Source organism: Amphiprion ocellaris, chromosome 24 (genome assembly GCF_022539595.1).
Source record: "Amphiprion ocellaris isolate individual 3 ecotype Okinawa chromosome 24, ASM2253959v1, whole genome shotgun sequence".
Classification (NCBI taxonomy): domain Eukaryota; kingdom Metazoa; phylum Chordata; class Actinopteri; family Pomacentridae; genus Amphiprion; species Amphiprion ocellaris.
Genome location: NC_072789.1, coordinates 14,949,155 through 14,974,282, shown reverse-complemented (window position 1 = coordinate 14,974,282; position 25,128 = coordinate 14,949,155). Strand labels below are relative to the sequence as shown.

The following is a 25,128-nucleotide window of genomic DNA, read 5'->3' as shown; positions in this document are numbered from 1 at the left end:
ACATTTTTTTAAATGTTTTGGTGTAATTTTTAATACAAATTGCTCTTATTTCACAGATTTTAACAGTTTTGCTAAAATGCAGAAAATATCAAGAAAAATCACATTTAAAAAACACATCAACTCACATATTAACCCTAAAAAACTGGACAAAACTCAAAATGATTCACTGTTATTTTACACATTTTCTCTTTTAGTTTCCTCATCAAATAATTCCTATTTTGCACTGTTTAACTTTGACCGCTTGTATTAAAAATAGATCTGGAATCATAATTTAAATCTGCACAGTTTAACTTGAGTAATTATTGCAATAAAAATAGAATTTGAATCACAATTTAATTTTGCATTATTTAACTTAGATAATTATATATTTTTTCAAGTAAGTTTTGACACGGATAATTTGAATTTGCATTCACTTAAATAATTTTATGAAAAAATCTAATTTGAATCATAATTTGAATTCATATGGTTAAACTTCAATAATAATTATTATTACAATCCAATAAAAATGGAATCTGAATCATTTATTTTGCAGTTTAACTTGAATAATCATGTATTTTTTTAAAATAATTTAAATCATGAATTGAAGTTGTATTGCTCCACTTAAAGAATTCTGTTTTAAAATTTTAATTTCAATCACATAATTTGAATTTGTGTTGAATTAAGTATGTTTATTAAAACTGAAATTGAATAGAATAAAGAATGCGGAACAGAAGACTGAAACTAATTCAAGCTGAAAGTAAACTTCACATGAAAACAAAACAAGTCTATGAAAGTGGTTCAGAAGGTTACAGCCCCTAATGCTCCTAGTACCACTGTAGACTTCACCTTCCACATCTGCTCCAGCTGCTACTTCAGCTCCTGGTACTTCTGGATCTGGAACTTAAAGTCTAACAGGATCTTAGTTCTGTTGGTCTCATCCACTTTCGATGGAGCATTCAGTTTGGTGGCTTCTAGTCCAAACTCACCACAGACGTTCCTCTACAATCCCTTGGTTTTGCCTCTCAGTGTTTGCTATCTCATCCTACATCTTGTTACTGTATGATGGACAATCTCAGGAGCATCTTCTTTTTCTAATCAATTGTTCTTGATGTCATCCATCTCCCCTATCTGCTGATGGTACATCCTCATCATCTCTTCTTCTTCTTCTTCTTCTTCTTCTGCCTGAGGATCTCTGGGCAGGGGACCCCAGGAGGCTTTCTTCCTGATGCATTAACATTCTTTAATTCACTAATTAGCAAGATAAAGATTGTAAATTTCATTCAGTGTCACTCTTTTTCCTAAACATAACCACAATAAGCAAATATTTGTTCGTAATTTTGTGCTTTTACACACGGAATAATTACTGTAAGAAGAATATTTACTCGTAGATCTCACTGTAAATGACCTGTTTGGTATTTTCTGCTCCATTGTGACCGATGTTTACATTCTCTGGTTGCTATGATGGTTGCCATGATGGTTGCCATGTATTCAGTAGTTTCCAAGAGTTACGTTCTCTGGCACCAACTTATCTTTTGTTCATATAAATGGAAATTCCTTTATTGTTGTGCTTCTACACACTAAATAATTACAACTGCTAGCCAAAATTGTTGTTATATCATTAGGCAAACTAGGCCAATATTTGATTGACATCAGTACAATGCATCGTCAGGTATTGATTTTATGGGTTTAACCAAAAATGTAAGAGAGAAATTTCCTTGTAGATCTCGCTTTAACTCATTTCTGCTGGCTGCATTTGGTATTTCCTGATGGTTGCTGTGATGGTTGCCATGGATTCAATAGTTATCCCTAACGCTGCCGTCTTTTCACTGCTCGTAGAGTCTCAGGAGGATGGATTTTGGGTGGAACCTTCATGCTTCATTCTTTTGAAGAATTTTAATATCTTGACTAGTGGCGGGACGTGATTAAAAAATTTAATCGAATTAATTACAGGCATTGTAATTAATTAATCACAATAATTGCAGTTCTGTCAAATAGCAATATTTGACACAGTAAGTGAAGTTTTTCAATTCAAATAAAATTGTGGTTGACAGTTGAATCAATGAATAGACATATACGTGTTTATAATTTAAAATTTATTTTAAAAAAGGAAAATGGGACATATAGAAAAAAGTGATTTTGATGACTTAAAGCCTGAATTTAGTTGTTTTTTCCACTGTATGGCACATAAAATCATAAGTAGTTCAAGGGGCTTCAGAAAGTTGAAAATCCACAGATTCATTCTGTTTTCATCTTTTCTGGGTCTGATAAATGGTCTAATTTTGATGGTTCTTTTTATAAGAATATCAATTTTTATTTATGTAATTTTTTTATAAACAAAAAGTTTATAATGAAGTTATTAAAAGAGATATTTTTGTTGTTTAGGTTATTCCTCCTCCAAGGAGGCAGAGCCTCCACGGAGTAAAAACTTAAACCACAAAAATGTTTCATTTCTATTTATCTGCATTTTTCATCTGTCTGCTGCATTCACAGATTACTGCAAATCTAAGTGCAATTATAGCGATTTTATTCAACATTTTGAGACTTTCTGTTACTCAAGCATTGTCTAGGAAAGTGGTCTATTATGGGATGGCTACACTGTTAGCCGTTAGCATGACTCGTAGCTACCGTTAGCTCTGGTGCTAACAGCAACATGTTTTACGTTGAGGTGATACCGTCGGCTTGAAGTGTGACAGTAAATGAAAACTGTCTTATAGCGACACGCTGTGGCCGGAATATTGAATTACATATGCTTGGAATATTGTACAGTAAATGCTGTTAACGAAACTCTAGCTTTGTATTGCTTAGTCTTTTTCTACCATTACGATTAAACGCAGTTAGAGCTGCTCTTTGCTCTCAGCTCTCGTAGGAGGGGGTCGCACTTTTCCTTGCTCCGCTATCTCTGTTCCTCCCTACCCTCATGTCTCCCTGCTTGCTGCATTTCTTCGTCTCGTCTCGTCTGTCTGACTTGGAGCGATCACTTGGCACTGGACCTTCGAAACACCGATCATGGAATTGATTAACTGGTCTCTCAACGCAACTGACAAGATTGTCGCCACAAAGAGCACAGGCCTAGGGGAGCCTACCTGCCCGGATGGGAGTTTTGCCTCTGGTTACGTGATCGACGCCTGGGGGAAGTGGAAGGGGATCATGTGCCTGGCACCCCTATCCGTGGAGGATGTGGAAGATGTTTATATATTCGGATTTATGATGACAGGCCTGCTGATAATTGGCTTGTTCACTGGCCTGAGCTTCTGGAAAATCAGGAAGACCGCAGACAGAAACGACGTCCAAACTCTGCTGGTCTATGCAAACGAACGGATCACGGCTGCCGATTCTCGGTATGACGAACTCAATCGTAAGATGAACAATTTGCTTGGTGTGACTGTTGATTTGAGTCGCAGATTGGAAGCCATCAGGGTGAGAATCGCTACAGCTGAGGTCTAAAATTGTTGAGAGCAGTAGGGGGAAGGTGAAATTACTTCTCTCCCGCCCAAACTGATTACATTCTGGCGCCCCTGGAACAATAACAAACTCCTCTGGAAGTTTCATGGCCAAGAGATAGCTCTCCTAAACCCCCCCCCCACCTTCCCAAGGACACCTGTTGACTTTTGGACCGGGCCAACCGAGGACGTCTCCATAGCAACCTTGCTGTGTTATCGCGCTCCCACCCTCGCGAACTGAGACACCGGAGGTCTGAGACGGAAGAAGATGGGCTACACGCATACACACACATCGGACTCATGAACTGAGGACTGAGCTACACATTCGCACACACATTCCCATATCTCACCCCCCCGCCTCCACAAGCTTTCCTCACTATACACAGGGGTCAGGTATCCGTGCGCAGTAATTTGCTGCACAGCATCTGGCTAACTGTGCAGTGCTCCCCCCTCCACCACCCCACATCCTTATCCCAACTATCCTTGTCTAACGTCATGCTTTGCCTGTTTGCGGGTTTGTTTTTTTAGGTTCCTTCTCAAATTGAATTTCCCAACATTGGAGGTTTCATTTGGTACAACGAGCCTTTTTTTTTCTTTTACCCTCTGCTATCCCTACCCAGATCCCAACATGTCCTTTTTCTTTTTTTCTTCAAGAAAGGTGCGCGCAGCACTGCGCAGCAGCCGGAGCTGTTATTGGCAGGGCAGCTCAAATGAAATTTCGTTGTATATGAAAATGTGCAATGACCAATAAAGATTGATTGATTGATTGATATCTTACATTATTATGATTGTCATTAAACTCTAGTATTCTTCCCATTCGTCATGACAATTATGATCTATGTATTATCGACACGTTAAATAATTATCAACGAGGAAAGTGCCGTTTAAGGTTGAAATTATTTTGTAATTTTATTTTATCAGAGAGAATTAATAAAGTATATATCTATAACATTCCACGTTCTCCGGCTCGTGGTTTATTTGTCTTGTTTTGTGTCTTTTTTCAGCGGTTTTAAAGGGTCGTTCCAGATTTGGAGGACATTTTACGTCCCAAATTTCAAATAATCCATGTGCAAAATACTAAAACATGCAGTTGCTGTGTAAATGTTCTTGTCCTGAGACCATATCTTAAAAAAAAAAAAAAGAAGAAGAAGAAAAGAATAGTTTTAAAACAAAAAACAAGGCTGGAGTTTCCCCTAAAATGACATTTTTCTCTTGTCCCACCCCCCTGATGACCAAATTCAATCTCAAAAATACAATTAAAATTAAATTTAAATCTCCCTTTTTAGGTTCGGGAACCTATTGAAACCCATGGAATTTTTTTTTTCATCGGCTGGGAAATCAGCCTTTTTGACGCCCTAAACATACACGAAAACGCATGAAAATCGCCACACACACCAGGACTGGCGAAAAATTTGATATTTTAGGGGAATGGCATGCGTGCGTGCCAAAATGGCTCAATAGCGCCCCCTAGAAAACTAAGAAAATTCAGCCCCCGGACAGAGTTGAACTCGAATTCTGAAATTCAGTACACATATGTAACTCATCAAGACGAACAAAAAAAGCCTCTTGCATCATTACCCATACTCCAACAGGAAGTCGGCCATTTTGAGTTCTGAGTCATTTTGGACAATTTTTTGTCATTTTTGGACATTTTTCAAAATCTATAAACTCAAACAGGGTAAGACAGACAGAGCTGAAATTTGGCCTAGATGTACTCCAGTCATGGGTGATTAAAACTTATCAAAACGCTCCACAAAAGTCTGAGGGCGTGGAAATGGCGAGCCACGGAATGCGGCCATTTTGAATATGAGTCATATTTTGGACAATTTTGTCATTTTTGCACATTTTCAAAAGCTATTAACTCAAACAGCTTAACCACGAGAGAGCTCAGATTTGGTCAGGATGGACACCAGTGATCGGTGATCAAAGATTATCAAAATACTCTGCAAAAGGCTGAGGGCATGGCCATAGTGACCAGCGGAATGCGGCCATTTTGGATCTCTCGCCATGAAACAGGAAGTGTTGTATAACTAGCCTTTACATCCTCCAATCTGCCTCAAACTACATGTGTGATCAGGGTCCAGCCCTGATGAGTTTCATAGACCAATATACAGTGAAAGTGATGGCGTCACCTGGGGGCCATTTTGGATTTCCTGCCATGAAACAGGAAGTGTCGTTTAACTAGCATGTACATGCTCCAATCTGCCTCAAACTTGACATGTGTGATCACAGTCAGGCCTTGATCACATCTATGCGCCACCTGGCGGCCATTTTAGATTTCCTGCCATGAAACAGGAAGTGCTGTGTAACTGGCCTGTACATGCTCCAATCCGCCTCAAATTTTACCTGTGTGATCAGAGTCCACAATCACATCCACAGGCCGATATACACTCTCAGTTGCAGCGCCCCCTGGTGGATATGCATGGGACAGCTGGGCTGCTCGGATGCGAGGACCCGACCAACGCTGCTTGTAGCTTTAATATTGATGTTATCCATCAAAAACAATTGCATGGAAAAAATCTATTTTTTATACCAAATAGGACATTTATTTTATATTACTGTCTCCTGCAGTCAAACATATTTAATGACATGCAATTTTTCACTTCGCCTATCATATTAATATGTGAATAATTTGATTTCAAGACAAAAAGTACAAGAGCATACAGCTTCACATGGAACACAAAAAACATTCTTTCCATGTGTCCATATATATGATCAATGTCTGTGGCTAAATCCAGCACCTCAATGACCTTAAAGCACTCCCTCTGTGCGTTTACTCCTCCACACTACCAAAGCAGTCATGAGCAGGGTGACCAGTACTGGCACTGCGATGAACGGGGCGAGGACACTGATCGGTGGGTCATGGAGGAGCCGGCCGGTCAGAGCGCAATCTTGGAAGTAGGTTTGGTGAATCTGCATGAAGAATTGGTCGACTATTTGATTGGGCCAGAAGCAATCCATCCTCATGGCCACCTGGTAAGTGCAGTTTGTCAGACCCTCGTAGATCCTGCAGAGGGCGATAATGCACAGACAAATCAACATATCTAATAAATTCATTGAGTAAAACGGAACCAAACTTAAAAGGGAGACAATAAAAGGGAGAGAGAAGAGGGAGAGAAACAATTGATGCTATTAAGTTAAGAGCCCATATCTTCCTGATGAACTTAAAAACAACAATTTCCACTCTTCCTATTTATATTCTATTCCTGCTGATAGGAAAGAACTAAAAAGGCAAAGGACTGTCTAGAGTTACCAGTGGGCTTAACGCAGCTAAATATAACTGCTAGGTAGGAGAGGGCAGGAGAAATGGAGATGCATACCAACAGAGTAGTGGCCTCGGTTCAGCATTGCACCATACCAGGATAGATTGTATTCCAAATGGCCACTGTGCTTAATCGCATTACTGGAAGCCAAGTGGACAAGTAGTTAGAAAATCCAGTACCTTAAAAGTATGCCCAACTTTCATTAACTCCATTTGTAATTTACTTTGTGTGTTTTATTTATTTTGAAAACTAATGAAGAAGTACCCATTTTGAATGACTGATAATCAAGCCTAGACTATATGTGAATATAAAAAGACAAATTAAATTATGATATAGTGCAAGTACCTCCTATAAAACCTAGCAAAATATTACTGCAAATGTTGCTGTATGAATTTCTTGAGCGTAAGTCACTTTGGATAAAAGCGTGAATTCCTCAACTGGTATCTAGTAGTGTTGCATGTCTGTATTTGTGCAAATGTCTGTGTGTATTGTATTTCAAATGCTTTCCATCTTCACCTTAATGTTTCAGTTGTCATTGCCAAATGCTCTTCCAGCTCTAAAACTGAGGATTAGGATTAAGTTCAGAGGAAAGGATGAGTAATACTTTAAGACTTATGCTTGTAGCTGTGGTTTTTATCTGGACTCCCTTTGGGTTAAGGTTAGGACTTACTCACATATTCCAATACTAAAAATGTTTTGGTCCTCAGGCAAGATGAGACAACAGATCTGAAAATGTTTTATGCATTTTGCTATGCTGCTCTTTCCTAAGTTCAACAGCTAAAAAGCTCATTTGAGAGGAAATCAGTTGAGAGGGAAGCTGCAGACACATTGACACCCACACTGAGTGATGCACAAGCACTTGCCTTAATAAACACACAGATATGGGGATTGATGAATTCTATAATACAAGATTTTAACAGTCAGATTTTGGCAATTAAATCTAAATTCTTTAAACACACTCACACAAACGCACAACACACACACACACACACACACACACACACACACACACACACACACACACACACACACACACACACACACACACACAAATGCTTCAAAAGATACAGTATTTAAACAACAAAAAAAGAAACTGTTTGCTTTTGTTAGACTGATACAACTACCAATCACATGCTATATAGATCAACAAGGAAGGTTTTTTTTAAATTTTTATAGCAGGCAGTATGTGGAAATAAAGACTAGTCACTGGAAGCCTATAAAGAAAGTCTGACCATTGTGCATCACTTTAACAAACTAAATTTGTAGGTTTGCATGCCAGTCATTGTCTCCAGCCAACTTTAGGGGGATTGCTTATTTACTCCTAGAAGAATTGTGTAATTAGCAAAATAGCTAGCTTCCATAAGAACATCACAGTCTCGAATGAATGTTATAGATCTTAAACTTGTGGGCAAAACGTGGCTTTAGATAAGTGTGGCTGAGATGCTGTGTTATCTAGTCAACTGAAAAACACTTGAAAATTATTTTACCTCAGACAAAAGTAAAAAAAAAAAAAAAAACACTTCAAATGTATAATCCAGCTTATAATGGGACATATTTGCTTTTTAAATTTTGATTTTATAAACGTAGAAGTATGTTTTTACATTCATTATAAGAATTGCAATATTAGTGAGAACTTTTGATCTTGCTCCAGTAATATGAGTCACTTTAAAACTGATATATTTATTGGACATGAGTCATCTCATATCAAAACAAAGTGGATCTAAACTAGTTTTAAATGCATGCCTGTAAAAGACTTTCAGTTTCATAAACAATCAGACAATTCTCTGTTTCCCTTGGCAGACAATGTAGTTTGGACTCTGACAAAGTTGGAACCCATTAACCAGAGTTGGTTAGCATGTATTGATACCTAAAATTGGCATTTCTATGTTTACCACTGTTTGGATCTCATCTGCGACTCAGTTTGCTGTTGCAAACTGTCGCTTCAAAAGATGTGCTGACAAGTGAGTAAAATATAGGTGCTGAGAACATAGATGTAAATGCCAAGCTCCTATGCAAACAAACAACAAATATAAGGCAGTGCTGGTGTAGCGGAGTTACTGATTCCACTTGCCATCACTTATCTAATATTACATATCTGGTTCCCACGGTGACCGGATATGGCGTGCCCCTACATTGCGGTCTCAGTCGCTGTGTCCAGTTGCTGTGGTAAGATGACCAGTATAAGCTCTGCTAGAAAAATCCTAATTAAGTTTAACCTCTCAGCTGAATAATTAGTTTTGTGTTTTTAGCATTATCTGGAGTTTACCATGTGCGCGACTGTGAGAGAATAATGTCAGTGTGTTTTACCAACTCCTGCAAATAAACGGCAGATTTGGTGCCAAAGGGGAAGATGCTCTGTGCTTGATTACTCACACAATGCAAGAGAGGGTATGCAACCGCTACACTGGCTGTATAACGTAACCCAAAATCTTTGAAAAGAGAGATGCAGCCATTTCAGAAATAAGGAAACAATGGCAGAATTGAGTGAGGAAGCTGCTCCTTTCGGTCACCAGGCAGGTACTATGCAGATTTGTTACTTTGTGATGTCAATAAGTAACTGAAGAAAAGCCTGGACCTCAAATTAGGGTATTTGAGGCAGGAAAGGAGCAGAATTTTCTGTAAGAGAGAATAGATCCCTTTGGCTTGGACATTACTTGCAGATCTTTTGCATGCACAAAAAAAGTTATTAAAAGAAATGGAAAAAATAGAATATGGGCTCTATAATTTAGGAAAGATTAGCTATAGGAAGCATCAAATCATACCCAACCAAGGAAGGCTATAGCTGAAATATCCTTTATTTTATTGCATTGGGCAATAATTTGATTTATCACTTCAGATTTAGAATGTAGACAATTTAGACGTATATTTTCAGTCTTACTAAACTGGCCTATATATTGGAATTTTTCAGAAAAAAATCCCAGCGAAGTCACCAGGGAGCCAAACAATATTGCAAGCTGTGAGTTTTGTGACACACCTGCAAATCCTAAAAGTGCCTCCGCAGATGATTTTATGAGTAACAACTGCACACTCAGACACATGCACACACAAAGATCACCACCACCAATTATGTGTTCCAAGAGATGACAGTGTGCCAGGAGGGAAATCACATAGTTTTGACAGTAGTCTCTCCTGTGGGCCTCCCAGCTAGTTCCATCCTCCTGTCTGACTCATTCCCTATCTGGCAGTATTTGGAAAAGAAGCCACCAAACACTGAGACACTGTCTCAATATAATGTATAACAGATACAGTGAAACGGTCGTGACCAGTTGATGTGGTGAGTCAAAACAGAGGCTGTAATGGCTGGGTATGGAAGGGTATGCAATAAGAGAGTGAGCTAAACTCAGAGCAACATATCGGAAGCAGCCTCAGTGAAGGTAAACAACATCATTCCTAAACTAACCACTAGTGCTAGTGGAAGAACAGAAAAAATATTTGATGTGACGGCAGTGCTGGATTCACTAAACTCTCAACATAAGAAAGCTCTATGTTACTAAAGGAAAAGCAGGTGGACTCAATTAACCTTTGACTACATGCTTGCACACACTCTCAACAGCTGCCCTCATGTAATTAACTTTTAAAATTGTTAATCACAAGTTACATACTACTGGAAAAAGTACAACTAAATTATCAAATTACATCAGAATAAGTTTATTTATAAAGCGACTTTGCAAAACCACAAGGAGTTGACCAAAATGCTGTACATGTTACAAGCCAGCAAAAATATGTGGAAAGAAATTAGACTTGTAGGCTTATAGTATCTATTTGTAAAACAAAAGAAAACAAGTATAAACTACCCAAAAAAAAACAAGACAACACAGGATGACAACTTGAAAGATCCAGTTCCAAAATACATGTAAAATATGAAATATTAGGACCACTAAGAGCAACCAAAAGCCACTGAAAACATGCATATCTTAAGATTTTTCCTCAGATTGTCAATGACGGAGAAATATTTCATTGAAAGAGAAACACAATCCAGAGCTTTGGAGCAAAGACAATCTCCCCGACCCACGATAACTTTGATCGCGGAACAGGTAAAAGCAAGTGTTTTGAGGATCTAAGAGGTCTAAAGAAGTAATAAATGATGTAATAAAGACGGAGTCAGAAATATTTGTGTGTAATTTTATTTGCCAAAGATGTAGCCTAAAGGGAGCATATGCATCAAAAATAAAATAGACCCCAAGATGGAACCTTAAGTTACAACATGTGTGTTTGGGGCTGTAAAAGAGGACCAACTTTCAATCTTAACAGAAAGGGAGGGGACAAACCATTTGAGATGATGCCTGGAGGCCAACATCTTAAACACAAACATGTTTTTAGTCAGTACTATTATAAGAATCCTATATTTCAACCCCCTTTCAACTCTCTTTTTTCAGAGCCAAAAACTTTTTACATTTTCTGATTTTCCTTGAATTGCTACCGCTGAAACTTAAAATCATGATTCATCAAAATCACTTCACTGTGTATGTCTTAATTACAGGTTTGCCGAAAATAAACTACTTGCATAGTTATCCCAACAGAACAAAGCTTACTCAATCTGTTCAGATGGTAAAATCCCTCCACTTAGAAGTGAAATTTTACATGAGGATTTTAGCGGTGTTATGTTCCACCCTACTTTTATTATTTTTTTTGTCTCTTTTCCCTTTTTTGCATGTTCCAGTAGTTGAACTTACTCCGTTGTGTCCGGCCAGCTGCACCACACGCCCGGATCCAGTCCTCCCATGTCGAATTTGAACTTAGCTAAGCAGAGATCACTGATCATCCTCTCATAGAAACCTCTGTTGCAGCCAGACACCAATGGAAGGACTTGAGCTACAGAGCAAAAAAAAATGGACAAAAATGGAAACAAAAGCTTGCACTAGGTAATGAGCAGACAAAACTTTCCTCATTGTAAAGACACAAACAGATTTTACAAAGCACACATTGGTTATCCGCTCCGTTTAATTCATCATAATTAGGAGTATGTTTGTGCAATAAACAAGGTCATGTCCTGGCAATGGTTATTCCTAGTGGACCATTTCTTCCCTATTAGGCTGGTACTTTAATCAAGATTTTTTTATTTTTTTTTAAATTTGCAGACCGATTCCCATTTGTTTACTTTAGAGTTGTGTGTAAACAGCAGAGGCAGAGCGCAGCCATCCCACAGGATGCAAAATGAATGTAACATCACCAAGCAGTACAGTAGTAGAGGGAGGCTTAAGCTGGCGAAAAAAAATGCCCTCGTGGAGATGAACAGGTTGTTGTTACGATCGAGAAACGTGGGGGATCTCGGTCTGTGCCGGCCTGATAAGGGCCAGCTGTGTGCCCATTATGTTTGCTCTGTCTCAGCCAGCTCTCTGGGCTCCCAAACACTCAAAGGAAGACTGAATGTGTTGACATGGGAGTTCTGAAAAGAGATGTTACTGAAGGAAGAATGTGGAAAAAAAAGGTTGAGACCCTTTTGCGGTACACCAAAAACTCAACAAATGCAAGTTAATTTTGGAAAAATTAAGTTCCAACTAGCTTGTTAATCACCCACTTAAAGTTAGAGTGAGGTTATGTTTCACCTGTCTGTCTGTTGGCAACTGCTGGTGGGAAAGTCTGACGTTGAAAGCTGTCTGGTTGTTAACCAACATTCATTCCATTTTCCAGGAAAATTGAGGTGAGCCATGACAGATGCTATATCACTCTCTACTGTAACTGAAGGTTCGTGCTCTGTTGACTTACTTTCAAATCTGTTAATATTTTGTGCGTAGGAACCAGCCATTAGTCTAGCAGAAATCACAGATTCTGTGTGTCATTTTCACTTCAAAAGTCTAAAAGCTTGAAGGGAGGGCATTAAATTCCTTCTCACACAGTTTAATTCCTCCATGTTTACATTAATAAATTTCTCTACATGATATAAGATCATGTTTTTTGTCAACATTAAACCTTCTTTGTAATCAAATGAACATTCACACTACAGCAACTTGCTGCTGTACAAATTTTGTAATTCCTATGCTGCAGGATGATTTCAAGCCATGGAGGAATTTTACAGAAAAACACGAAGGACTTAGCTGCATGTGTGTAGTTGACATGCTGTATTTTTGTGACTTTAACAATTTGGACTTTGAAAATCCAAATAAGTGACTTATGCAGCAGAGACCAAGACATCCTGATTATTAATCCAAAAAGTGCTACATCCTACATGTCATTTAATGGTATCATCAAATTTTGTGTGTCAATTTCTACAAGTTTGAAACTTTTGTCATGTTAAGCCTTTGAGGCCCCAATCCCAATGGTGAGAAATCATATTATCTTTTAAAATATGGCCAAAATTATAACATTTTTATGTCCCAGAAACTATTAAAACAAACCGCATCATCAGATTCCCAACTTTCGGCTGGTTCATGAATGAATCATGTATGATGTGCGAATTCATCTGGGAAAGTTACCACATTTAAGCTAAAAACTGTAATAGTTCATCAAAATGACTTTATTCTATACCTCTCATTAAAAAAATCCAAAAATAAAGCATTTGCCAAAATCAAATTCTGTAAAAAAAAACTAAAACCTCTGCACTCCCCCATGCAACCTTGAAGTCATGTCACCTAACTGCAACCAACAATCATGTCAATTCTGTGATTTTTTTTTTAATATATATTTTTGGAATGATCTACAAAGAGAGAGAGTTTCAGAGAAAAATAAAACGTACTCAATAAAATTAATGTCACCTGGCTCACAAATGGTTCACAGAGCAGCGGGTTGCCATGTTGCTGGAAGATACATTCAACATGGTGAAGCATCTTCCGAGAGCTGAGAATAGTGTGAAGTTTGTAGAGGTTGTAAAAAGTTAAGTAATTTAATATCTATAGCATGTAGTCGCCTGTTTTTTTTCACAATTGGTAACAATATGATTGCTTGGAAAAACTGAAAAACAAGTTGATTCCAATCTCAACTTTTGTTTCTCCTATTTTTTTCTTTTTGACGATTTGTGCAATTTAAAAAATCGTTGCGTTATCTCTACTGTTAGCCATTATTGTGTTGTTTCCACAGACATGCAGGACTTTATATTGCAGTGAGAAATGAGCCCACAGTGAGTGAAAACGTGACCTGTGTTAAGTACTCAGGATTCAGGGGATTATATTCCAAATTAAAATAAGCCCCGCGGGGTATTTTTCAAATTTTAGAAAACTTCGTCCATATTAACAGCAGTAATAAAAGTTGTTTTTATAATGCACAGTGCACCTCAATGAAGAGAGTTATAGCCTAAACGCGAAAACCGAAAAAACTCAACTCATCTCAACTCGACACGTTTATAGTTTCCGAAACATTCATATTATCCAAACATATACATACACATCCAAAACATCCACTAAGAAGAACTGCATGTTTGACCACCATACACTAACCTGCCATCAACAACAAAAGCCCCGCTTTTAGGAGTGTGGCGCTCTCCAGAGCCATGCTGAACACCAAGACGCACTCCGCTCACTCCCTGGAGATCAACAGCACATGCCGCATTCTTAGTCCAGTATTGTACCCAAAGCTGCTGTTTATTGGTGTTTTTTTTTTCCAGGACGATACCTCCACGAATCTCACTGATGGTGTGCGGTCACTGAGAAGGCGCCAGATCACTGCGCGTTAAAAAGCCCCTTGACCTTCCACAGTGGCAGCCTCCTTCCCTCTGACCGCAGCCCTAATCATAGCAACGCTGCTTGACATCTGAGCCGCTTGTCCGGCTGCTTGGAGCTCCTCACTGGGGACAAAACAAAGTCAGGCGCCAAAATTAGTGCCACTCATTACTGAGCCAGAGAATCATTACTGCGGGGAAAAAAGGCCCAACAGTGTTGCACAAATAACAGAGCTTATGGGAACAGTAAGCTATATGGGATCAAATAAAATGTCAGTTGTGCGAGTTGTAAACTTCGGATTGTAGATCCACCCCCTTGTGGGATGCTGCAGGAATATTACAGCCCAGAGAAAATATTACACAGTAGAAGCCTCTGAATCCAAAAACTGAGCCCCTGCAGCAACTGGTTTTACTAACTGTTTTTATTTATTTTTACTATATTAATGCCCCAGGCTCTACAAATGGTGTATGGGTATACACAAACATCACATTTTGCACGGAATAGTCCTTTAAATACATAATCATCACGATTGCTCATCTATCATTTGAATGGTATTATCTCTAATGTGAATAATTATCACTGCAGAGACCAGCTGCAAGATAACGTCTTCAGGCTCATTCTGAATTTTTAATTGAAAGCCTATGAGTCACGTTTTCGTCGTTACTTATTTATTAGTTGTAATGGATTACTTTAATACCCTCTCCCCTGCAAACCATTGTACTGCAGCCCTTCACTCAAAGTCTGCACTGAACCCACACAGGGGCCCATTTTCACAGTACAAAGACACAATTCAGGACCCATATCAATGGAAATCTCACGCAGCTCAGTAAATGTCTATAATTGAATGGTTTGTCTGAAATAGTATTTTAAAAAATGTTTTTTTCCTTTTGTATAGGAACAGAGTGATACTCATTAGTTTTCTCAGTGCTGCTCTGCATTGTGCTGCCACCCAGTGTGTCTGAGTGTCCCATGACTTAAACAAGTATTTCTATGTATCTCCCCCTTTTAAGACAGCCAGTGAGCTTTATTTCCCTTCACTCTTGATTTCGGTGAGGGGGGCACAGTCTAAAAAAATATATAGAGATTGTTCCTTTATTACCAAAGGATTGGTTTACCCATTGGTGGGAAAAGTAAATGCAGCGATAGAGTAAAAAAATACATTGTTACAAGAAAGAAAAAAAGTCTGTATTTAAATAAACGTACAAAATCGTTGGCATGAAAATACACCTGAAGCACCTGAAGCAAAAATACTCACTATACAGAATGATCACATACATTAGGTTATTGGATCGTAATGTTGCAGCTGGAGCGACTTTCAGTTCCTTCATACTGCTGCGTAGCTTAATAATTTATTTGTCGATTTACATTTTATACTCTGAACCTGCATAGTGATGAAAGCTTAACAATAAATTGAACCAAGTACAATATTTGCCTTCAAATTGTAAATGAGTAAAAGTACATGACCTGAGAAAGATATTTTATTGTATTTTACCACTGCCAGTCAATAAACTTCTATTTAGGGGCGGTACAAAAATATTTACTATATAAAAGAGAGACTGAGGCCTATTCCACTTTATTTTAAAAATGAAAGCACGGCAAAACCTGATAGGATCACAATTGTCAACAAATTCTCTTCGGTTTCTCAAGACAAGCACAGACTTAATAAAACTTCATGAATCAGAACTGGTGTCCTCTGTATACGAGAGTTTTCACTATTTCAACCTTTATTGCAGAAGTTTTCGCAATCAAAGAATGACAAAATAACTCTAAAAGAACTATGGAACAAGAATGAAAAAACCTCCAAACCCCTGTTGTAATTTCCGTATAATTCCCAACATACATTTTTTGAGTGATCATTAACTTTTAAGGTGATCTTGTGCGTTTGTGGCTTGAAATTCCACAGCTATGAACATTTGTCAGTAACATAATCCGACATGTTATTTGATATCCCTCCGCACCTTTATGATCTATGGGAGCTGCTCCAAAATGAAATTTCAATTCTCCATAAATTCCCCTAGAGAGCAGCAGAGGACACTGAATGAACCTCCTGTTCGTTGGTCTGGTTGGGATATCTCAAAGATGATTTTCCAACCTCACTGTACAAGCTGTGGAATTTCAGCAATAGAGCCAATTATGTGCAAGTTTTCACCTTACATGAATCACAAATCAATATCTTTTTGTCCTTGTTGATATGCTAGCTCGTTTCACACTTTCATATCAGTCCCACAAAATGAAGCTCCAGAAGAAAGTACACTCGCTTGTAAAATGAGTGGCCCTGTAAATGGTTCACTGTTGGAACCTTCATCTTCACTGCAGCTCCACCGGACGAACATCATCAAAGTTTATAGGCTGTGCCTTCTCGTGGTAGATATTTGCAGACTCTGCTGGCACTGCAGGAAACTTTTGTGGTGTTGCTGTAAGTACATTGTACATAAAATTGGCTGTGAAAACACAAATTGAGCAAATGCAGTTTTATTATAGTTGCAATGTAATCTGTAATAAGCAACCACCCTCTCTGAATGAATCACCTAAATTATGAATTTACTGCTCTGTAGTAGTTGCGGTACTATATTGCAAGAAATGAAATAAGACTTTAAATTAGGATCATTATGTGATAGTAAACAAAAAATAATGCTCTCTCTGGCAGTACATGTAGTAAAGTGGACTCCAAAACAAAACCTGCTCCTAACAGGCGTATTGACTTCCGCAATTAAGCTTAATAGCCAATCAGGAAAGGTGATAAGTGAGGTGGGCGCAGGAGACAAAACTGCTAATCTTTCAGATATGATTTAATAGGCAGAACGAAACGTCGATCCACTGAAAGGGGCGTGTGCAGACCCCCAACACCCCTCCCTCCCCAAACACACGCGCACGCCTGTTACCCTCCCTCCCCCCCACCCCCTCCACCCAGCCACCGGCGCAATGGCAGTGTGAGGAGTAAATGGCCAAGAGTGTCCGCTGTGGAAACCGACCTAAACACTGGACTGGGAACCGATAAACAAACACAACAAGGCGCGGTGCGTAAAAGACCTCTCACGCAGCGCGGAACACTGTGCCTGTGTCCAAAGAACCAAGAAGATCCTGACGTATTTTTCTCTCTCTTTTATTTTCGTGTGCATGTGAACAACGAGGATATCTTAATTGGACATGTGAGTTACGGGAGTTAACACAAGCAGGCTTTTTTTTTTAAACAAAGATGAAGTTCCCGGCTTGCTTCCTCGTCACTTTGGTGGTGATTCGATCAAGTGCAGCGCAGTCAGGTGAGTGCTTTGATGCGCGTCTCTGTGCCTGGTTCCTTTGGTCAGGTCTGACTTTTGAAAGCGTGGGATGAAGTGAGGCTCTGAAACTTTCCCAAAGAAAAATCTGTCTTCTCTGACACAGGCATTTACGTTTAGACGAAATTTTGATCATGAATTCACGCTTGTTCACTGAATGGGGACAAATGGAGCTCATAGTTAAACACATGGGTCGTTCGCTCTGGTACAAATTAAACAACTTCGTAACCAGCCACCACTGATTTGAATCAAAGCAGATTCAGTCACACCTGCAGCATACTGAGATTCCGCTGCCTGTGAGAGCATGTCGGGCTCTACGTAAAAAACTCTCCAAACTGCCCTCCGCATATCCGCCTTTAAAAAAAATTAAAAAATATATCTACATTTTACAGCAAAAAGGACACATTCCCGACATTTTCTTGATTGTTTGATTTGATAACAATAAAAATCTACTATCAAATCTTTCATCTTTCCGCAGTTCAGGTGATGCCCTGCTCTTTTATTTCCTGCCTTAAAAATGAATAAACGCGCCATCGTTTCAATTTACTTTCCTTAAGCGGACAGTGATTGACCGAGGATCGCGGCTATTTTCGGTAATTTATAGAACCTGAGCACCAGTGGTACATTAAAAAAAAAAAATCCGTGCTGTCTTTAAATAATTTAGATGTAGCAGATATAGTGCGGGGCAATATGGGCAATGGCAAAACATTTCGCTTTCATCATTAGAACCCCCGTGGTGTCACTCCCTCGACAAAAATCACTTTAATGTTACTGCAATATTCCTTGAAAGGCTTGTAACGCGTCCCTGACGCTCAACAGTGAATTTATGTGAAGTTACTAATATTCGTGTTTATGTGTTCAGGCTGATTTTTCCTTTGGCACCACTGTAGGATATCTGCTGATCTCCTTTCCCTTGATATTTGCTCATTTGATACATAACATTTGAGGCTTGCTGTGATATTTAGTTTGCATTGATTGCAATAAAATTGCAGTCTGTTTATTGAAGCAGATTATTAGAGGCTGTGAAGTTGAAGCTTTTTCAGTCGGGCTTTATGCACAGATTTACTTATCAATAAACACTTAAAGTGTTTGGTTTCCTGTAATATCTGCTCTGGGATGATATCAAACTATGAGATGCCCTTCAGTTATATTGTTTGTTTCATTCTGTGCTAGTAAGTGGTCTGTGATGCCAGAAGCTGTCTCCTTTATGTTATTAAGCTTTGACAAAAAAAAGTCTTGAAAACAAGCAGAAACACATTCATGAAGTTACAACACATGAAAGTTTGCAAATTTGACGCTCACAAGTGAATTTGGCTCAAACTCTCACAGGGCACAAATTGGATTCCAGGATGCTTTTTCTCCTGCTTCCAAGGACAGGTCGAGTCTTGGCTCAGTGTCTGGTGACTTTTGGTTCTTCGGCAAAACTGGAGATGCAAACACAGACACACTCTCCCCCCACTGGTGTGGATCTTGGATGGAAGCACTGAATGCTGCTTATTAAACAGGGGTGGATGGAAGCATGGGTGGATGGGGCAGGATGAATTGGGAAGGAAAAGTGGCATCCTTGCTGCTTTATTTATTCTCTGTGCATCCACTCCCATCCGAGATATTTGTGATGCAAATTCTGCCCAAGAATCTGAGCTATGCCTCTTGGGAAGTTCATTGTGTGTGGGTGTTGGTGGGTGCATGCTGAATAGATATTTGTGCGCTGTCTGTCCACTATTTCGTCTCCCTCTTCATATTGTAGTTTCAAAAAACTCACTCCCAGCATCATATATCAGTTAACACTACCTGAGGCTGAAGTAAGTCAAGGCTGAAGATGTTCACTTTTTAAATGTAATTCAGTCTCCGTGCTCGTGCTGCGAGATGGATGTCTGTAGCATTCCTGCCAATTGGCTTGTCCACCCTTCTGTATATGTACAGTTGTGTGTTTGTGTGTTGTACTAGGTCAGCATGTGTACCAAGTATAAAGGTGCTCACACTGCAAGCAACTTGAATCCTTTCACAGGAATCAAGCACAGTTTTCCTCCATTCTGACGCGTTCTTGGCAGCAGAACTGCCTTTGTAGAGGACACAGTCTTCCAGCAGACTCCTGTTCATTTTTATCAAAAAAAGAAGAAATTAACACCAGGGTTGACCTTAACAATATGTCCATTGATAGATGTGATTATGGGTGTAGATTTTGTATGAACACTGGAGGTCCTGGATGTCATTCTGATGCATTGAAGCGTGTGCCTTTTTTACATCAATTTATGGTGAAACTATATTTATTTAGAGGAAAGCACTGATGTTCAAAATAAAATGGGACATAATAAGGCTCTTTATATCCTTATTTTTAATCACCTGTAGATCAATGTTCATCATTTAATTTTATCCCTGCTGATTCAATGCACACATGCACTACCAGTCAAAAGTTTGGACACACATTCTCATTCAAATGAATGAAAAAGTGTGTCCAAACTTTTGACTGATTGTGTATAAGCACGATGATTTTTTTTGTCATCAAGATTTCAGTACATGTTCAAAACTTTCTGCAGATGCAAAACATATCAAACATGCCTTCGCTTTCAGAGTAATGTGCATCTCACCTGTATTGTGGAAGCTGACTGGAAGCAAGAATACAACCCATCTTCTGTCAGGGAATGAGACTTTGTTACATTTTTTTCAATAATTCTTGAAAACTGAAACAAGCTTAAAAAATCTGCACCTAGTAGCTCAAAACTTGCTTGGTTTTGAGACTTTTTCAGAAATCATCCTTCTTTTTCCTTCCGGACAACCTGTCTGCAAATTCATAGTCAGATTTTCAAAGTGAAAAAGACGCAGTAGTGGAGCAAAAAGAGTCCTGTTGGAGGGATTTTTGCATCTACAAGTAACGATATAAGTTTTTAGCTTTGCTTAAGTGTTATGTTAGAGAAATGCATGTCTTTCAAATATGTACGGAGGAATAGCCACTGCATCTACCCTGAAATCTACAACTATTTATTTTATTTTTTTTATATTGATAAGTCAGATCACTGGCAGGCTGATCAACAAATAATCTGATGTCCATTGCGTATTGATTGTATTGCTTTCAGCAGGAAAGTGGGCTTAGGGGAAGCAACTAATGACTACTGTCGCGAGTTATTGATGAAGCTGAATATTATTTCAACAGTTTATCATGGTGCCTATAAAATATGAAAAAGCAGAAGATTTTCTCACAGCCAGAGTTGACGTATTATAGCTTGTTTTGTTATTCCATCAGTCTACAGCCCAATGATTGGAATTTTTTGAAAGTGAATTCTAAAAATAGCTCAAACTGTCTGATTAATCAAGCAATCTTTATTGCTCAAGGGATTCAAGAGGTGATATAAATGCTAAGGTTTCTGCCTCTGTCCATTGACATGCATTTGATAGCTCTGTAAAAAGCTTGGAATTGGAGAGAGAACCTTGAGTTCAATCTGAAGTGCAATATTTTGCCACATTCATGTTTCTGAGGTCATGAAAAACCGCTATATTCTGTCCTTTTGAAGGGGTTTAGCTTCACAAGTTTAATGATAGAGATTCTCTGATAAAATAGTGGTTACCAAACCAAAGCTTTTAAATGAAGCTCACCCCAGTAATATCATCATCCCACATCTAGCTCTGTGTTTGTGTGTGTACTAAAAACAACATTTTAATCGCCCCAGCTCTTTGGTGGCAAATGCTGCATCTGCACGTGTGTGTTTGGGTGACATTTAAAGATGTGCTCTCCTGTGAAATGGCTAGGGGAGAAAGAGGGCAGTGGGAAGGGAACTCGCTGAATGCCAGTATCAAATTACTGGGCGTTCATCAGCTGGCACACACAGAGCCACGGAGCTGGCCGAGGCTTTATACAAGACCGGCGGAAATGAGAATTCATTACAAGCTAATTAAGCTTTTTTTTTGATAGCATCAGTCTAGACCACAAGCCCTTTATTTGACAGCATGAGAGATGAGGCGGGTGAAGGAATTCAATCTTGCTCTAAATTAGTCAACACTGCTATCATAACTTGATATCTGCTAGGCTCAACCCATGCCAGCCTTTGGCTGGGTGTTTTCATAGATGATGCATTCACTTCTGATGCACTGATGGAGATTTGTATAGTTTCTGTACATTTGTCAGTGTCTCCTGGTGAAAGAGACAGAGCCAGAAAGAGGCTGGAGTAAAATATGGCAGTTTGCACAAAAGAATAATAATTGCAGTTCAGTGATGGTGACATTGAGGTGTGGGATGTTATTTGCTTCCTCTGTCATAGCTGGACAGTCTCAGCGGGCTGCAAGGGAAGCCTTACAAATGACTATGTGACGCGTGGGGGTGATTGAATGCTTTTCCAAGGCCTGAGACAGCAGTACAGTACCTCTTATGGTACTCGCCATCTGAATCAGCGCTCAGATTATTATCTGCACGGGCCGAACAAAAATGACACTGTTCTATCCCTCTCGCTTCGAAAAAAGAAAAGTCTTTTTGTCTCCTGCTTTCCTCTTCCCAGGCATTCGAAAGCAATCCAGCGATGTCACAAGCCTGTTTGCTTGACATTTTGTTTGCCTGCCGGCTGTACAGAGGGACTTCTGTTCTTCTGAGTTTGCGTACCACCCAAATATTTACATGCAGAATCACAACTGCACAGCATGGGAAGGAAAACATCCAAGACTTGTGTGCAAAATAGCAGCTTTATTGGCCTTTGCAATCATCCAGTCTCCCTCTCTCCATCTCTGGCGCAGAGTTTGGCAGGATAGACTTTTGAACCCTTGTGCCTTTTGCTTCCTAATGATGAGCAGGGTTGGTTTTGGTTGTGCCGAGGTGTCTGGTGCCAACTCCAATTGTGAGTTAGATTGGCCAGCCTAAGACTGGAAGCTTGGCTCAGATGTCCCCCTCTCCCTCTTCTTTCAGGAGGGCTGAGATCTCACTTATAACGCGCACATACCATACATACACTGTTTTTAAATGTCTGATTGCACACTGCTTCTGTCTCATACACACATGCAAACTCAGGGTCATGCAGGCATGCACGATGGGAGAAGGGGCCGTGGCAGCTTTGTTTTCAAGTGGGAGGCTGCGTTTTGCTTTAAGTGCAAGTCTTGAATGTAGTTTTGGGTTGTGTTGAGTTCTTACACACACACACACACACACACACACATGCTCTGATCGAGGCATGGCCCAGGAAAAGAAAGAAACCGGAAAGACAGAGGAATCTTTTCTCTTTCCTCTTTTATTTCTGCCTGACCACTGGAGGGTTTGTTCGGCCCGCCACTTGTAATTCCACTCAGAGACAAATGCCTCCATCCTGCGTCTGAGGGGCTTCCTACACACACACACACACACACACACACACACACACACACACACACACACACACACACACACAACACACTCACATAGTGGCAAGTGTTGCAGACACACATATACAGATCCAGGTTGGCTCACATTATTTCAGACTTTACTTTGTCCTTCATTTCATTAGCTCTATTCCACTTTCTGTCTCCTACATTTGTCATCTCATTTCCCTTTTTCATCCCTCTCTCTCTCAAACACACACCTTATCTCCTTCCTGTTTTTATCCATTAACATGTCTCATTGTGTTTTTATATAATTTTCCTGCACTGCTTCATCTGTCGTTAACTGCTTCTACTTTTATTTCCTCTTTTTAACAAGATTCCTTCTGTTCTCTTCTGTACTCTGTCCCTCTCTTTTCTGCCTCTCACACATCTGCACACACACACACGCCTCCCTCTGTCTTTCATTAGTTGTGTGTGCGATGCTGTCACTGAGCGCACAGGGAGAATGGAAAACAGCTAATTTTTCCCGCTTTAATTATGACACCCGATTTGTTTCATGAACATGCTGTCTGCAGCTCCGTCATACACAACTCAAACTGTCATTTACATGGTAACGTTTGCGTCTCTTGGTGTAGGCTTGTGAGCTTTAACCCTCTGAACCCCAAGCAGCTTCTGGGCTTTTATTTTTTGTCACATTTTTACTCACTGTGATAATGTGATAATTTTTTACAGTAATATACAAGAAAAAGCATTCAGAGCGCAGTACTCCGCCAAGGCTGCTCAGTCATTGTATCATTTCCAACAGATGAAATCTGTGTTATGCATATGTATGCTAGGTATGTATACCGAATCGCCTGACCTAAATATGTAGTGGGTGACGGGAATTGATGGGACCCGGAAACACCACCACAATTTAATCAATTGTTCCTTGTATCATTTCTGATGGATAAATTCTGATAAGTCCACAGCAATCGATTTTAGTAGGATCGTAATCATGTGATCGTTGGCAGGCAGCTGACGTAGTGTTCACTTGTCATAGTTACAGTGACGCCGTGCCGCTATCTCGCAATACAGAAATCTTTAACAAATCTGTGGATCCAGACTATAAGCCACATCACTAAATCTAATCAGTTGGTCCCTGTGTCATTTCTGACCTTCCCTGAATATTTCATCCAAATCCGTTAGTCCGTTTTTGAGTAATGTTGCTAACAGAAACACAGACAGACGGACAAACGTATACCGATCATCACATATAAATTGCCATAATGATAAAAAAAATTCATTTTTTCATTTTACAAAAAATGAAAATCTGGAATCAACACGTGAAACGTATTCCCAAGTGTCTATGGGTGTCAACAATACTGAAAATGGTGACTCTACATACTGTCAATATTTTTATGACTTTGATTATTAACTCATTTCCATTTTTTCTGCTCTGTGTAGACCAGTCTGCAGGTCGACCCAGTTCAGCACTTAGCTGTGACCACATGACTGCTGGTCAGCAATAAGTTATAACTTCCTGGTTTTTACAGAATCTGGTTAGATGAATCAGTTTATATTTTAAATGACATATGTAAGACAAAATTATTTTGATAAAAAATTAGCATTTTAAGCTTGAATTTGGATAAATTTTACAACAGAATGGCAAGTCACAGATGAGTAGTTCAAGGACCGTAGTTGAAAATTCAATTAGTCTTTGTGCCTGTGTAGGTTCTCACCTGGTGCTCTGGCTTCCAGTGAGGTAATTAGTGATTCTAAATTATACAAAGTTTTAAATGTAAGTATGCTATGTTGTCAGTCTCCCTGTGTGGCCCTGTGATGGACTGGTGACCTGTCCAAGGTGTTCCCTGCCTTTGCCCTAAGTCAGCTGGGATAGGCCCCAGCCTCCCCAATGACCCAACAGAAGATATAGTGGTGTATAGAAAATGGATCGATGGATGCTAAAATGCTGTGTCAAGGTTTGAGAAAAGACTTTAGGGTTATAGGGAGTCAATGCATGGATTTCACAAATATGTATGTCTGCATATATGTCCCTTTGTGTGAAAAAGTGTTGGCTCTAAATCTGCGTTTGCAGTGGCATTTGCTCAGGCACTGCGCCAATTCAGGAAGCGGGACAGTGTTCAGCTTCCTTTGATTGGCAGCACTTCTTTGGCGAAGCAGGATCAAGTGCCATCGACTCGAGTCTGAGCTTTTTCTTTTGGTTCCTTTGCCTTCTTTTTTACTTGCTCCCCTTTCTTTCTGTTCTGACTCTCAGCGTAGCACAATAGAGGGCGTTAGAATCACAATAGACATTTTTTTTCCTCCC

General features: G+C 39.4%; 2 protein-coding genes across 6 annotated transcripts in view; one reads left to right on the top strand and one right to left on the bottom strand.

The window, feature by feature from the left end:
* Positions 1-5,940: 5,940 nt before the first annotated feature.
* On the bottom strand, positions 5,941-14,356 carry LOC111563025 (receptor activity-modifying protein 1-like). Of its 2 annotated transcripts, XM_023261900.3 has the most exons (4): positions 14,228-14,356; positions 14,053-14,138; positions 11,356-11,494; positions 5,941-6,426 (listed from the first exon to the last, which is right to left on the bottom strand). In XM_023261900.3, exons 2-4 carry the CDS (start codon positions 14,105-14,107, stop codon positions 6,171-6,173), a joined length of 450 nt encoding a protein of 149 aa, XP_023117668.2. In that variant the 5' UTR covers positions 14,108-14,138; positions 14,228-14,356; the 3' UTR covers positions 5,941-6,170. The 2 variants fall into 2 exon arrangements, with proteins under 2 accessions (XP_023117668.2, XP_035800168.2); XM_035944275.2 differs by having other exon boundaries at positions 14,053-14,339.
* Positions 14,357-17,185: 2,829 nt separating this feature from the next.
* Positions 17,186-25,128, top strand: part of LOC111571821 (receptor tyrosine-protein kinase erbB-4-like) — a 329,715-nt gene continuing 321,772 nt past the window's right edge. For all 4 annotated transcript variants that reach the window (XM_055008641.1, XM_055008643.1, XM_055008640.1 and 1 more), the window contains exon 1: positions 17,186-17,534. In XM_055008641.1, coding sequence (XP_054864616.1) covers positions 17,471-17,534 — 64 coding nt within the window. In that variant the 5' untranslated portion in view covers positions 17,186-17,470. The remainder of the gene's footprint in view (positions 17,535-25,128) is intronic.